The sequence below is a fragment of the Anopheles gambiae genome, chromosome X (genome assembly GCF_943734735.2).
Source record: "Anopheles gambiae chromosome X, idAnoGambNW_F1_1, whole genome shotgun sequence".
NCBI classification, from domain to species: domain Eukaryota; kingdom Metazoa; phylum Arthropoda; class Insecta; order Diptera; family Culicidae; genus Anopheles; species Anopheles gambiae.
In genome coordinates this window covers 14,947,462-14,961,019 of record NC_064600.1, presented here as the reverse complement: position 1 = coordinate 14,961,019, position 13,558 = coordinate 14,947,462, and the positions used below count along the sequence as shown (strand labels likewise).

Genomic DNA, 13,558 nt, shown 5'->3' with positions numbered 1-13,558 from the left:
GGAAATAACCGGGAATTTTATTTTTCCGGGAAAAACCAGGAAATTCTCAAAAAAAAAAAAACGGGAAATTATAAAAAAAAATTACGACCATTGTTTACCATCGTACCAAGTGCATTTTAAATTAACGGGATGTTTTGTGTATTGTTCGAATATATATTGTTGCGGTCGTGTCGAATTAAGGTTACCCACTCACACATCGCCTGTACATTGGCATTTTGCATTTTGCTTTGGGGCCTCTACCTTCATTCCGCCCGGGTGACTGGGTTCCCACACTGGCACTGATGGTTGAGGTGGTGTCGCTTGTGCAGTCCGATCGTTGCTCCTTTGTTTTATTATCACATAAAGTACACTTGCCGTAAAACACAATCAAGCAAATGTCCCAAAATTAAGAAACCCCCTGAAATCTCCTGTATCTATTCGTGAGGTGCATCATCAGCGTCGTGCGAGTGGCAGCATAATGCATGGCTGCTGTTTCACCAGAATTCTGTTCTTCACAGATTTTTATGCTTTCTCCAGTGGCTGGTTGGTCCATGACTTCCGGTTACCCTTTTTTTAAAGGTGTGTGATGGCATCTGTTAATCAACAATTGATACCAGATGCAAAATGTCTTTGTCACGGGGTGAAGCCTTTACCCGTTAGTGTCATGATACTAAACCAGCAAAAAGTAACATTTTTAGAGCTTTTATTGTCGTTTTTTCATCAGTTGTTTGCTCATATAAAACTTCCGAAAATATAAAGAATGCACGCACATTTAAATAGCTAAAGATCCGTAGTAGTCAAATTAGATCCACAAACGAGCTCAAGATTGAAAATTTGGTTGTACAAGTTTGATAAAAATCATGCCAAAAATGGTTCTCAAATGTGTTGTCACTCCATCAGATTAGACATTATATGGTTGAATAATTCACTAATAACTTTTATCCAGTATTTATGAGTATTTATGAGCGTCCATCTTTGCCGCAATGCCCGTCACACGAGGCGTAAACTAAAAAAGTTTCATTCATTCAAAAGCAAAAAAAAAAAACGGAAATTTAAAAATTCTGATTCGAGTGGCCACCCTGTGAACCGTATGTCCAGGACGTTCACGAAATGAACGACCTATCCATCGAAATAAAGAACGTCATACAAAGCCAGGTCGTTCATTTTCTCCCATACAAATATGAACGTGAATCGTAATCCTACCCGTCGAATAGCAGAACGTCCTAGTACGCGAGGTCGTTCATCTCATCCAATACAAATATGAACGTGAACCGTATGACCAGATCGTTCACGAAAAGAACGTCCTACACGTCGAATTAAAGATGGTCTGCCAAAAATGTAATAGAGTAATTTCTCTTGCAAAATTAAACCATTTTGCATGCATTAAACCAATTTTTTTTGATAAACTGAAATGAACGAATGAATCGCGATTCGCGACGTTCAGTTCATATAATTGAAAGAACTAGTACGTTCACGTTTATGGAAATGAACCGAATTACCCAAGCCTACAGTACACGCGTGGGTGAGTTTTTATTTTAATTTCTAAACGTGTTTAAGTTCAAGTAGTAATTTTAATTCACTGTTTGGATGATGCTCAGATGCTGCTTCTACTCGCTGACAGCAACAAATGACCTCGCAATCCTCGCTCGTGGAGTATTTAAAAAAAAACACACACACAGACATAATAGGGTGCGCGTGCGGTACACGGGCACTTGCCAGCTCGTAACGTAACGCTCTTAAATCTAACACCGCCCATCTGACCCCTTACTCTAACCCGCCTGGCGCCTGCTTGCGACCGACGCGGACAGCACCTGGCGCAGCGAGCGGGACGCCAGGTCGAGCGGCGTCTTTTCGTACCGGTTCTGCAGCTCCAGGTTGGCGCCGCCCCGCACCAGCTCGAGCGCACACTCCTGCTTGTCCTCCTCGCAGGCCATGTGCAGGGGCGTGTTGCCCTCGCTGTTCGGTATGTTCGGGCTGGCGCCCGCCTCGATCAGCAGCCCGATCAGCTCGGTCGACCCGATGGCAGTGGCCCGGTGCAGCGGCGTCTCGTTCAGGTAGTCCACCACGTCCACGTTCGCGCCGAGCTGCACCAGGTGCCGGGCGATGGCGGGCTGGTTCTTCGAGCAGGCGTACTGCAGCGCCGAATGGCCCCGCCTGCTGCGCTGGTGCACGTTGGCGCCGCGAAACGTCAGCATGGTGACGATGGCCGGATGGCGACCGAGCGTGGCCAGTATTAGCGGCGTCAGCCCGGCATCGTCCTCCGCGTTCAGCTGGTCCGGGTGCCGCTCGAGGATGGACTCGACGAGCCGCTCCTGGCCGACGAGTGCCGCCCAGTGGATGAGCAGCCGTTCGCTCTGAAATAAAAAAAGGGCAGAAGGTAGCATAAGCCGGAAAACGCTGCGTGAAGCTTACCTCGTCCCGCTCGGTAATGTGGCTCGGGCAGCGCATCAGCGTCGCCTGTATTTCGTTCTCCGACTTCCGGGCCAGCTCGTAGAAAAACGTGCTCTTGCTGCTCATGCTGTGCGTATTTGGTTTGTTGGTTGGGCTGGAGTTGTGAGGATTTCAGCTTCAGTTACGACTCCAGCTACGATGAGACGGGTATTTGCCTGTGTTGCTCGTTGGGTATGCAACCACCATCGACGAGTGCGATGAGTTTTGTTTTTGTCCTCGGTGCACGAATGACAGCCAGAACTGTCATCGCGGCGCTATGTGTGTGTGTGTGTTGTCATCGGAAGGGCGAAGGGTACAAAACAATGAACGCACGTGCACATTTTGAGCGGATGAGCATGTTGTACAAAACTCTTATTTGCTAGACGCCGTTAATTTTATTATCCGAACATTATAAAATATTTTGGGCATAAGCTAACACTTCCTTTAGCGCCTTTCCTAAGCCCTGGTATGTGTGTTGGAAATTTGTTTTGATGTTGTTTCGCTCAGTTCCTAGAAGCTGCGGCTGGAATTGGGCTAGAGCTTTTCCATATTTGTTATGAATATGGATGACCTTTGAATAAGTAGTAACAAATATCCACGTCCACGACCACATCAAACATGTAAATGTTACTTATTCTATCGCTTTTTTGTTCCTGTAACCGTATGACTTGGATAATATTCGGAGATGGTCCTTGTAGGGACTAGCGCTTTTGCCATTAGATCAACAGGCAGTTATGGAGTGCTTAAATCATCAGACAATTCGGGCCGTTCCTATGATCGTCAAATCGTGAAAATCTTGTATGAAGTTCTGGAATTTCTTGAAATTGGTCAATGGCCCCAAACCTTGAGAGATGATCTACGACTACGGCTTTTAGTGGTAATTTCAACAATGTTTTATCAAGTTGCAAACAGGAACTAAAAAGTGATTAAATACAGACAATTATTTAATCAACATTGAAATATTATGAAAAGAGACATAGGAAAACCCCCAGATATTTGAAGTTGTTTCAAAGTAGTTTTTAGAAGTTACAAGTTCCTTTGTTAAGAAGATGGAACTTGTTTCAAGGGGGAATCAAGATTGGAGTTTAATTCAATATTTAATGAGACATTCGCTATTCATTGTGTTAAGGTTCTCATAATCTCCTTCTTATCGCTATTTTTTATAATTGGAAGCATAAGTTCCAGTGAATGTTAGTCTATAGGGAATCTTTCTTCTTCTTCTTCTTTGGCACAACAACCGCTGTCGGTCAAGGCCTGTGGGTACTAGTGAAATGAGCTTGGCTTTCAGTGACTTATTGTTCAGTGACATATAAAAAAAAGATAGCTTTACACATAAAGATCCAGAATTTAGCCACTCCTGCAATCAATTCTATAAACAGCATTGCATTCGGTTTCTGGATCCGAAAGAAAACGAGATCTAGCTGCTCGCGTGGTGGAAAATGAAAAAAAAAAACCCGAACCAGCCTGCTTGTCTGCAGGCACCATTGTGGCAAGAAAAAACGTTGGGTGGGCTTTCCCGGCAACGGATGTAAACAATCTTCCCTTCCTTAGTCGTCCTACCCACTAGATCCCTCGAAGCCAGTGAAAAGCGTTAGGCCTATGCTGCACCATTCACGTTCTGGCGGTCCGCGAGCTCGATGCTCTGTGTCAGTGCTGGTTCGACGATTGGCGCATATTGTTCTGCTTTAGTGTTCCGATTCAGGCCTGCGGTGTCAGGAGAATCAGGTCTCAGTACCGTGTACTGCTCTGGAGTGCTCGTGTAGATTATTGCCCGTGCGTGCGTTTGCTGTGCTATAACGACGATTTCTAGAGGAATTCATTCTACCAGTCTCCAGCAAAAGACAAACTACAGCCTCAAACTGAAGCAAAACTCAAAGGTTTCAACATGGAAGTAGAGATGCTGGTGATCATCAATCAACCCGGTGCCTGCTAAACTACGTGTTCCGTTCGTTTTTGGTTGGTAGATTTATTGTATGCTCATCAGACGAGAGCGTTCAGTAACACTAGACCACAGGTCCAGAGCAAAGCCCGAATAAGTGAGTCCGCGACATGCTATCACCTGCCAATCTGGATGAAATCAAGGAACGCATTAGCAAAAATGAAGAAAGTAAGTCTGTTTTTGTTTTTCAATATCCCCTTTCTTAGGCTAGTAAGAGGTCAAATCGACAAGGAACTCTTAAGTACAAAAGTCAATGTGTCCCTCCAGGTGATGCGCAAATTGTCCAATTACGCTCACCCTGGCTGGCTCCCCTGTTTGTTTGTACACTGCCCCAGCACCTCCAGCACATATCTCCGCGAACCTGAGACATTGCCTGCACATTGTCGCAGTAAGCTCTTTGTGGTAGACGGGTCTAAAAAAACCTCGTTCTTCTGTAGGATATACAACCAGAAGTTTGGTTCCGCTTAAGCTATTGCCTTTTGTCATTGATCTAACAAACAGCCAGAGAGGGAGATCTGGTGTGTGTGGCCGGAGTATACCCCAAAGCTGCAAAAAATCGGGTCAGCTATGGTTGCGGGCTAGAAAGCAATTCGCAGACGGAAGAAACAATTTCAAACAAATATTCCGTTACGACGGCAGGTCGCGTGCGTGATGGGACTGTGTGGGAAATCCTTTGCATTTACGTTGCCTTCCGCCAGCGAAAGGTCCTGGGTGAGGTAGATGGGGGTTTCTCTTTTTAAAGTACAACTCCGAGGCTCGTCAGCATGCTTTTGCTAGAGCTTTCGTCGAAATTTAAAATCAGGGCGCTTACTTTGTACGCATTATCAATTTGTCTTCAACGCAATGAAAGCGTGGTGATGTTGTCACAAAAATAAAGATGGGCCAAAAGGTAATGGAATTAAAGAGATGTAATTATTGAATAAAAAAGGTATACCCGTAAGGCATGGGGTGAATAATAAGGTTAGGAGGTCACCGCGGCATTTGGGCAACATAGTTTAGCCAATACAGGAGGAGCAGGCGGAGGAAGTGCTAAAGGTTGGGGTTGTTTGGTTGTTGCCCACGATATTCTGTATCATACGCGCCCCCCCCCCCCCCTCAAGCGAAAAAAAAGTATGGTAAGAATAAGCAGCAAAAAATGAAAAGAAAGTCCAAGAAAAGGGAACCATGACAAGACACTCTTTGTGAATATGAGACAGAGCCCTGTTGTATTGGGGCGGGTTGAATGGTTGCCGAAAATAGCATCGGCGAGGACTGTGGAGTGGTAGGTGCGAGTCTAAAACCGAGAATAGATAGAAGAACTAGGACAACGATGTCATCGAACTGGGTTACTAACATCGCGATTGCTATAGGTCAATGACAACCTATCCATGGCATCTATGGCACGATTAACTTAAACATTCCAGAAGATGGCAGGAATTTTAGGTCTTGAGGACAGTAATGAATTTGTTTGTCCAATTTTTGCTAGATGCCAAAAAGAGCGAAGAATCCAATGGTTGAACATAAAAAGGAATAGAAGATATTGATGAATAAACTTTTGCCGCCAGTATTGTTTTGAACTCTGGCAATTCACCTAGAATACAATCTACAGCAACTTTATGCCTACCTGGCTAGATGGATTGAGATAACAAAACTTTACGTAAGACTTAAAGGAAGGAAAATCGGAAGGAGAAATTTGAACATAAAGGCGATGGGTCAGGAAATTCTGACCTTTAGCATGTGTGTTTCTAACTACCCAAGGCACTTTCAATGTTCAGGAGTTTTCCATTCGCATAATATTGACTCTCAGAATGGTTCTTAACACAAGTCAATCTTGTTGCTTTGTATTTCCACCAGAAATTAATGTTCTGCAGGCAATTAACAATGTGCTGAAAGAGCGTCACGAAATCGAGTCCAACTACAAGAATCTAGCGCTCAAGTTCAAGGAGATGCAGGAGGAGGAAGCACTCCGTCGAGCGAAGGTATGTAGTGTACGTGTACGAGCCTACCGCGCGTCTGCTCCACCTAGAAAGTGTTTTAATGAAAGGTCTATTCTCTCTCGGTTACAGTTTGATGAGGCGCGCAAGAAACAGCTGGCAGAGCTGCAGGCGAAGGGTGAAGCGCTCTGCCGGGAAAAGGCAAAGCTGCAGCATCAGATCGAGCATGTCACCTGGCACCTGGAGGGATGTCGCCGGCGTCGCCCCTGTTTAGCCCGTCTACCCGAGAACTGCCCACTAAAGGGTGATGCGCCGAGCTGTCTGCCCCATTCGCCCGAGAAGCTGAAAATCATGGTAAGGTACTGGGTATATGGGTGTGCGCTAGCTAGAACCGAACGTTATCGTAACGACCTGTCATCTCTTCAAGGCAAACATGAAAAGCACCGCCGATCATCTGGTGCGAGGGATCATGGACCTGCGGAAGAAGATTCACATCGTGCAGGATAAGCTCGAGCACGAAGTAGCGGTAAGTGGTCCAGTTTTTGTTGATGCTGTAGTCTAGCATAAGTTTCATTATCTGAATATCGTGATTCATGATCAAACAAATCCGTTTCAGCGTAAGAAGGAGATGGAAAAGAAACTGGCGGAGCTGCGGAAGGAGATCTGCCGCCACAACAAGTGCATGCAGCAGCAGCAGCAGCAGCAACAGCACCAGCAGCACCACCATCACCAGCAGCAGCAGCAGCCGCACGGCCACCATCACCACCATCACCACCATCACACGGTGCCGGTGGCGGGAGGTGGGCACGGTACCACCTCGCTGCCGCCGATCGCGAAGAACTGCATCGCCACCAAATAGCAGCGGGTCAATTCCGAAAGCGTTAAGCCCGATCGCCACCAGTGTCCGCACGGGAAGTACATCAAGCTGCCGAGGGCCACGTCCAACACGACCTCGTGAGGAGCCCGCGTGAGCCTTGCTCTCGTCCCGTTTTGAACATTTGCATGCGCTTGGTAGGATGCTTAGCTTTTGCTGGCGAATGCTGGTGGACTTCACTCCACCAGGCATCAACCAGGTGGCCCAGAGTTTACGCTTTTTGGAATTGAAAAAAAATCAACAAACTATTAGTTCTTATATTTCGTTGTACTGATTCGGTACAGCCGTGTAGGTCAAATCCCCCCGACAGGCAATCTGTGGTTTTTCGGAAGTTTGGGAATTTGTGGTACGTGGTCCGCGGTCTGCTGGCCACCGGTTTACCAGGGTTTTGTTGTTTATATTGCAGCTAGCATAGATTAGTTAATAGAAAGAAGTTTGGTACACGCTTCCTTTTTAATCCTTATCGTCGTTAGCAGGACGCAAAGTTAATATTCCCATGTTAATCGCTGTAGTTAACGTTAGCAACAACACAAAAGTATATTATACGTATCCCTCGTATGACTAAGCGTTATTGTTTCGTGCTCCAAGTAATATAATAGCGATGTGGCACCGATATAATTAAACCGTACGATGCATTTAATGCAAAATCACTGCGCAGAGACGTCGGATCTTGAGGTGAAGAACGCTTAGCTGGTTATGATCAATCTTTTACGGCAGCGGGGATAACGGAAGCAGAGCGAGGGAGATATTACGCGGTAGGGACATGGAGAGATAGAGGGAGATCATAATGAAGGGCTTTCTTTTGGTTTCCTCCAAGCCAACGAATACTCTGTTGAGAAGGTGATGTTAAGAAGGTTGATAACGATCTTAGGGGTTGAGGAAAGATATTCTCTTTCGTTTGCTTCTGTTTTCTCCGCTCACTTTGTATCATTACCTTGTTTATCATGTTATTGCGAACTTGTTTTCATACTGAATAAAGGAAGAAAGAATATTCTATACGGCAAATAGGAGATGATTTCATGGCACTAAAATATTTCATGGTCGGAGCTTACTTTGAGACAAGCAGGAACTTCGAATAGGTCGCATTATTTGATAATCTAATACAATGATATGCAAATTCTCAAATACCGTCCACGTAAGCGTTCCGATAATATGGGTATCATCTCAATATGTTGAATCGATTGGCTAAATGATTCGCGAGTCTTGGGGCCCCAACGTCCCTGCTTCGGGGGCCTTAGTACTTAGTATTCTGTCAACTTTTATACATACTGCATACTATAGACCAGGGGTCTCCAAACTTTTCAGTTCGCGGGCCGCATTGCTTCACAATCAACTATGTTGAGGACCATTTTGACGCTACCTTTAGAATGGGTGGAAGTTCAAATCTTGTTTTAATAAGAAAATACTAGCAAAATACATAAAATTTCTGGAGCTTTCATTTATTGAATCTTGATTTTCGTCTCCCAGAATTAAAAATATAAATTTTGATTGGTTAGTCAGAAAAGAAAGCTATTTAATTTAACCTTCGCCCAGTCATCGCGGGCCGCATTAAAGGCTATTGAGGGCCGCATGCGGCCCGCGGGCCGTAGTTTGGAGACCCCTGCTATAGACTATCGATCTACGGGGCTCCTAAATCGACGAGGCCCCAGGCGACCGCCTAGTTCGTCTACCGTTAAATCCACCGCTGGCTGCAGTGGTTTTTATCTTTAAAAGCTCAGGTTCAGGTCGAGGGTTGGGTCCAGTTCAGTTAAAGTAAAATTTTATCCAACAGAGAAAGCTCCTCTAGCAGTTGTTATCGTTCGACTCTTTCAAGTGACGGCTTTATGCCCTAAAAGTGGAGGTGCTGCTGATATTTCAGTCTGGAGGATCAGTCAGAGACAATAATATATTTTAATTTTTGTACATTTACAAACAAAATTTAGTACGGGGTAACGTGCGTTAGTTTGGTATTGCCTGTCTACTTGGATTTTTATGCCTATGGCCGCGGGGCCACGGGGCTTTCTCAAGCTGAGAAAACGCTCTCAAGCACTCATTTAAGTTTCTCAAGCACTCAAAACTTGTTCTCAGACGCGAGCCCGTGGCCGTCGTCAGTTTTTCTCACTCTGAGAAACTGATATTGCCAATCAAGCTTTAGTTGTAGCTTTAAATAGGAAATATGTTTTTGATCGCATATTTTTTTTAAATTTTTTTCAATTATAAACATTGAATACATTTTCCAAAGTGATTACCGGAAAACAAATAGCACAATTGCTCATATTTCAGATAGCCGATCGCTGCCTCGTTAACTTTCTCAAAGATTCTCAAAGATTCTCAAAACTGATTTTGTTCCGATTCGACAAACGCTGAGAACGAGGATTTCTCAAAAGCATTCATGAGTGCTTGAGAAAATGAGCGCTGAGAATCCCCATGGCCCCGCGGCCTATGAATTTCTGCTTTAGTTCTACATCCCTTAATACCGGAATGTCTAAAGTGCATAGGAAAAACAATGCTGCCGAGAATGATTCGATAAGCCTTACCGGTGAACTCATTCGTTCCCAGGAACGTTTGCCGTGACGCTCATTTTCATTCCTTTCATAGCCTTCCAGACACAACAAATAAAAAAATGGTCTAGATTTTATACTGCCCAATCCACTGGTAAAACCCTGTCCACTCATGAGCGACGAATGTTTTTCGAGCCACTTTCGACAAGGACTTCAGAACCAGAATAGGTTCAGAATCATTTTCAGGATAGGTATGGATTTAGGATAAATTCTAGGGGTATGACTTTGGGTCAGTAGCAGACAGAGAAATGATTTACAGTATTGGAGATAAAAAACAGTCCCTAGACCGGTATGGATTAATGACCCGTCTCAGGGCCGATATTGGATCAATCAGCCGTACCGGCGAACTCGTTCGACGAGAAACATTCGTCGCTCATGAGTGGACAGGGTTGTACCTCTAGGTTGACCAGTACAAAATCTATTCGGTTTTCTTATTTTTGATCTAGAAGGCTATGAAATGAGTGAAAATGAGCGTCGCGGCGAACGTTCCCAGGAACGAACGAGTTCGCCGGTATGGCTGAATTTCAGTTTCAGGACCGGTATGGGGTTGGGAATAGGCTTGGGCATTTCGGTCCATTTTCATGAACGTGAACATACTAGGTTTTTCTTTTAGATGAACTGAACGTGAATCGCGATTTATTCGTTTATTGCATTTATGAAAATATGATAATTGGTTTCATTTCACAAGAAGAATATAATTACTTTACTACATCTTGAAAATTATTTGTAAGACCAGGACAATGTTAATTTCGACGGGTTGGACGTTCTTTTTGTGAACGATCTGGTCATACGGTTCACGTTCATACTTGTATTGGATGAGATGAACGATCTGGCTTTCTAGGACGTTGTTTATTTGGACGGATAGTAGGTTATTTTCATGAAAAACTCAGTACATTATGATTTATATAGAATCGATGAACGTTGCTTAGATGAACGTAGGTCGTTCGTTCTTTAGGATGAATTGAATGAATCGTACAATTCTGGTTCCAAGAGAGGCACAACTCTAGTTCGGATATGTTCCATTACATCTACATCGGTTTTTCTTGAGGATCCGTTGCAGGAATCGTATAGATTCAAGATAAGTTTCACATCTGGTAATGGTTATGATTCTTGATGTGCCATGTGGATTGTAGGAGCACTTGAGAATTTAATTCATTAAAATCCTTTGACAACACTCAGGATTTATAATACAAGCTTTTATTTTGCTTTTAAGCCCTGCTTGTGTTATTAAGGCATGTTGTTAAGCTCGGCATGATATTGACGACTGTGACACGAGATCTGCATTAGAAGGACGAAAAAATTTTCCTTACTAGGAACAAACCACTCGCATCTATGATAGTTTGGGTGCATTGTTCACGTACAAAATACGAAACCCCTCCACCCTCCACTCACCGTACTTTCCCTCACTTACCCATGTATAAACCGTGCATCGTAGAAACGCAATAGCAACGCACCACTGCCAGCTGTCAGTTGTGTACCGTGTGCGCACGGCAAACGTCAAACGGCCGTACGGGCGAGCGAGCGAGACGACAACCCCGGGCAGCGCATAGTTGCGTTACATCAAAACAAAAACGCAGCAACAAGAGAACAAGCGCTCGGAACAGTAAGGCAAGCGGTGCGCCGCGATTAGTTCTGGTACGTTTTCGTTCGTGTTTAGGAGCCGTTTTTTTCCCCGTAGTGCAATTGCACAATTACAATTCGCATCGCAATCGACACAACACAAGCAACGCGTACGGTGAATCCCTGCCCACCCACACGATGTGCAACTAAGCGCGTGGTTCGGCTCGAGGTATCACCGAGGCTGCACCGTTTGGCATGAGTCAGCTACAGCACTAGCACCTAACACTCTTGCCCCGATGACAGAACTCGGGCAAGGGATAGAGTGAAGCTGCGTTTTGTGTGTGTTTTCCCCGTTCAAGAGCAAAAGCAAAAAACGTCCAGTTTTGTTGCGGTACCCCGGTAAATACGGACAACCATCTCTCCTGCCCACTCTGGTGAAGCGTATCGAGCGGAGGGAGCTGCAACCATGTCGAACCTTTACCTACTTCCAATCTCCGTGTTTTTGCTGTTCAATTTCACCTTCATCGGCACGTTAGTATTGCGTATCTCTGCTCGAATGCCCTTTCCGCCTGCTAAATCGCCTTGGGCTTTCACCGTTTCAGGTACATTGCCGCAGTACTGCAAGGGCATGTGGTGCCGACGGTACCGTACATCAGCGATGCGGCCACCTACTCACCCGAAAGCTGCGTGTTTGGGCAGTTCATCAACATCGGCTGTGTGCTGCGTAAGTAGAGGCGTAAATCTAATTTATGAGGGTTTTTTTAGTTCGTTTGCCAATCTATTGGAGATGAATCATACGACCAATGACTCAAGTATGTTGGAAAATTACAGTAAGATCTACATCCATAAATTAATTATTTAATAAATGTTCATAAATTGATACATTCATGTATTCTGCAACGATCAGGTCATAAACCCTAAATTCCATAGTACAAAAGTAATTGTAGCTCGATGATTCAGCAGTTTTTGCTAAACTCTGTTAAAACCCTTTTAGTTGGCATCACAATCTACGTGCGCTACCGGCAGATACAGGAGCTGTCGTTCCGGCACAGTGACGTCCGGCAGGCGCTGGGCCGGTGCAGCGGCATCGGCTTCTGGATCGGTATCGGCAGCTGTCTCGGCATTAGCATCGTCGGCAACTTCCAGGAGACGAACGTGCGGATCGTCCACTACGTCGGCGCGTTCCTGAGCTTCGGGCTCGGCACGGTGTACTTCTGGATACAGTCGTACATCTCGTACTACATCCAGCCGTACATGGGCACGATGCAGAAGGCGAACCTGCGCATGGCCCTGTCGGTGGTGTGCACCGTGTTCTTCATGATCGTCGCGGTGACGGGCGTCATCTCGCACATTCTGTTCCGCGGGACGGACCCCCGCAAGTGGTACCCGTCGGACGGGGGCTGGGAGTATCACGTGGCCAGCTCGATCTCGGAGTGGATCGTCGCGACCGCCTTCTGCTTCTACGTGCTCACGTTCACGGACGAGTTCCGCACGATGCAGCTGGATCATCCGCCGGTAAAGACGAACATTTCTTAGCTTTAGCCGTACATCCCATGTGTAACGATGAGTAATGTTGTTTATGTGTTTTGCTGTTGTTATTCTGCTCTCATTATCAATTATAGCTTATTCTGCTGGAAATTGACTCGTCGCGAACGTACGAACCGGTCATCAACGATGCGCCCGTAGCCGTTATCTCGTGATTTGAATCGCGGCACGATGGCAACGAGCGCACCAGCCTGCGAGCATCAACGCACAGCCTTAGCCGACCGGGCGCACCCGCTGACGACGATGGGGGCGGGGGTGAGGACGGGGATGGTGCTAGTAGCAACCAAAAACACCGTCCGGTGCGATCCTTCAGCGATACTGATCTCAAACTGCTTTGCCGGCGCTGCTCCGAGCCGGTTCGGTTCGCCGGCGGCCAAAAGCGCTCCCCGGTGGCAAGGGGCACGCCCCGGTCCCAGCGCGCACCGTCGGCCGGGTGCAGTGTTGCGAACCATCCGCCCGTCGCGGCGGGCAAGCTTGGCTCGCTGACACTATCGCTGATGCTCGTCGCCCTGATGGAAGCACTGCACTCCCTTACCCTTTACTTTAGTGACAGCCTGCGGCAGAGCTACATTTGATCGTACGTCGTGTTCCGGTTTTCCACTTCCCCCTGCGACCGATAGTGGTCACCCTGCACCCTAGCAATCCCATTTAGCGATATTATAGGAAGGAAGTTAGTGTTGTTACATGCACACTTTTATTTAATATTTACAAGAAGAAGGCCACCATGTTGGGGATTTAGTGTGGCGAGGAGTAATATTAGGTTTGAACAAAAAGGCAA

The 13,558-nt window shown here is 45.8% G+C and overlaps 3 protein-coding genes across 4 annotated transcripts; 2 read left to right on the top strand and 1 right to left on the bottom strand.

Moving 5' to 3' along the window:
- Positions 1-1,448: 1,448 nt before the first annotated feature.
- On the bottom strand, positions 1,449-2,698 carry LOC1272398 (26S proteasome non-ATPase regulatory subunit 10). Its single transcript, XM_311348.6, has 2 exons — positions 2,392-2,698; positions 1,449-2,333 (listed from the first exon to the last, which is right to left on the bottom strand). Exons 1-2 carry the CDS (start codon positions 2,494-2,496, stop codon positions 1,749-1,751), a joined length of 690 nt encoding a protein of 229 aa, XP_311348.5. The 5' UTR covers positions 2,497-2,698; the 3' UTR covers positions 1,449-1,748.
- A 1,016-nt stretch (positions 2,699-3,714) lies between these two features.
- LOC11176093 (putative mediator of RNA polymerase II transcription subunit 26) lies at positions 3,715-8,140 on the top strand. 2 transcript variants are annotated; one of them, XM_003437057.2, is made up of 5 exons: positions 3,715-4,516; positions 6,182-6,306; positions 6,394-6,615; positions 6,689-6,787; positions 6,878-8,140. In XM_003437057.2, the coding sequence occupies exons 1-5, from the start codon at positions 4,459-4,461 to the stop codon at positions 7,118-7,120; spliced, it is 747 nt and encodes a 248-aa protein (XP_003437105.1). In that variant the 5' UTR covers positions 3,715-4,458; the 3' UTR covers positions 7,121-8,140. The 2 variants fall into 2 exon arrangements, with proteins under 2 accessions (XP_003437105.1, XP_061498606.1); XM_061642622.1 differs by having other exon boundaries at positions 3,949-4,516; positions 6,182-6,315.
- Positions 8,141-11,625: 3,485 nt separating this feature from the next.
- On the top strand, positions 11,626-13,558 carry LOC1272397 (DNA damage-regulated autophagy modulator protein 1). Its single transcript, XM_311347.6, has 4 exons — positions 11,626-11,766; positions 11,838-11,959; positions 12,230-12,750; positions 12,858-13,558. The coding sequence occupies exons 1-4, from the start codon at positions 11,702-11,704 to the stop codon at positions 12,933-12,935; spliced, it is 786 nt and encodes a 261-aa protein (XP_311347.5). The 5' UTR covers positions 11,626-11,701; the 3' UTR covers positions 12,936-13,558.

What these genes read in the sequence shown, in the direction of transcription:
- LOC1272398 (XM_311348.6), bottom strand. Translation starts at nt 2,496, where the DNA reads ATGAGCAGCAAGAGCACGTTTTTCTACGAGCTGGCCCGGAAGTCGGAG. An exon ending in ACATTACCGAGCGGGACGAG is followed by an intron (nt 2,334 to 2,391) that starts GTAAGCTTCACG and finishes TTTTTATTTCAG; the next exon opens with AGCGAACGGCTGCTCATCCA.
- LOC1272397 (XM_311347.6), top strand. Translation starts at nt 11,702, where the DNA reads ATGTCGAACCTTTACCTACTTCCAATCTCCGTGTTTTTGCTGTTCAAT. An exon ending in AATTTCACCTTCATCGGCAC is followed by an intron (nt 11,767 to 11,837) that starts GTTAGTATTGCG and finishes TCACCGTTTCAG; the next exon opens with GTACATTGCCGCAGTACTGC. An exon ending in TGCAGCTGGATCATCCGCCG is followed by an intron (nt 12,751 to 12,857) that starts GTAAAGACGAAC and finishes TATCAATTATAG; the next exon opens with CTTATTCTGCTGGAAATTGA.
- LOC11176093 (XM_061642622.1), top strand. Translation starts at nt 4,459, where the DNA reads ATGCTATCACCTGCCAATCTGGATGAAATCAAGGAACGCATTAGCAAA. An exon ending in CATTAGCAAAAATGAAGAAA is followed by an intron (nt 4,517 to 6,181) that starts GTAAGTCTGTTT and finishes TATTTCCACCAG; the next exon opens with AAATTAATGTTCTGCAGGCA. An exon ending in AGCTCGAGCACGAAGTAGCG is followed by an intron (nt 6,788 to 6,877) that starts GTAAGTGGTCCA and finishes AATCCGTTTCAG; the next exon opens with CGTAAGAAGGAGATGGAAAA.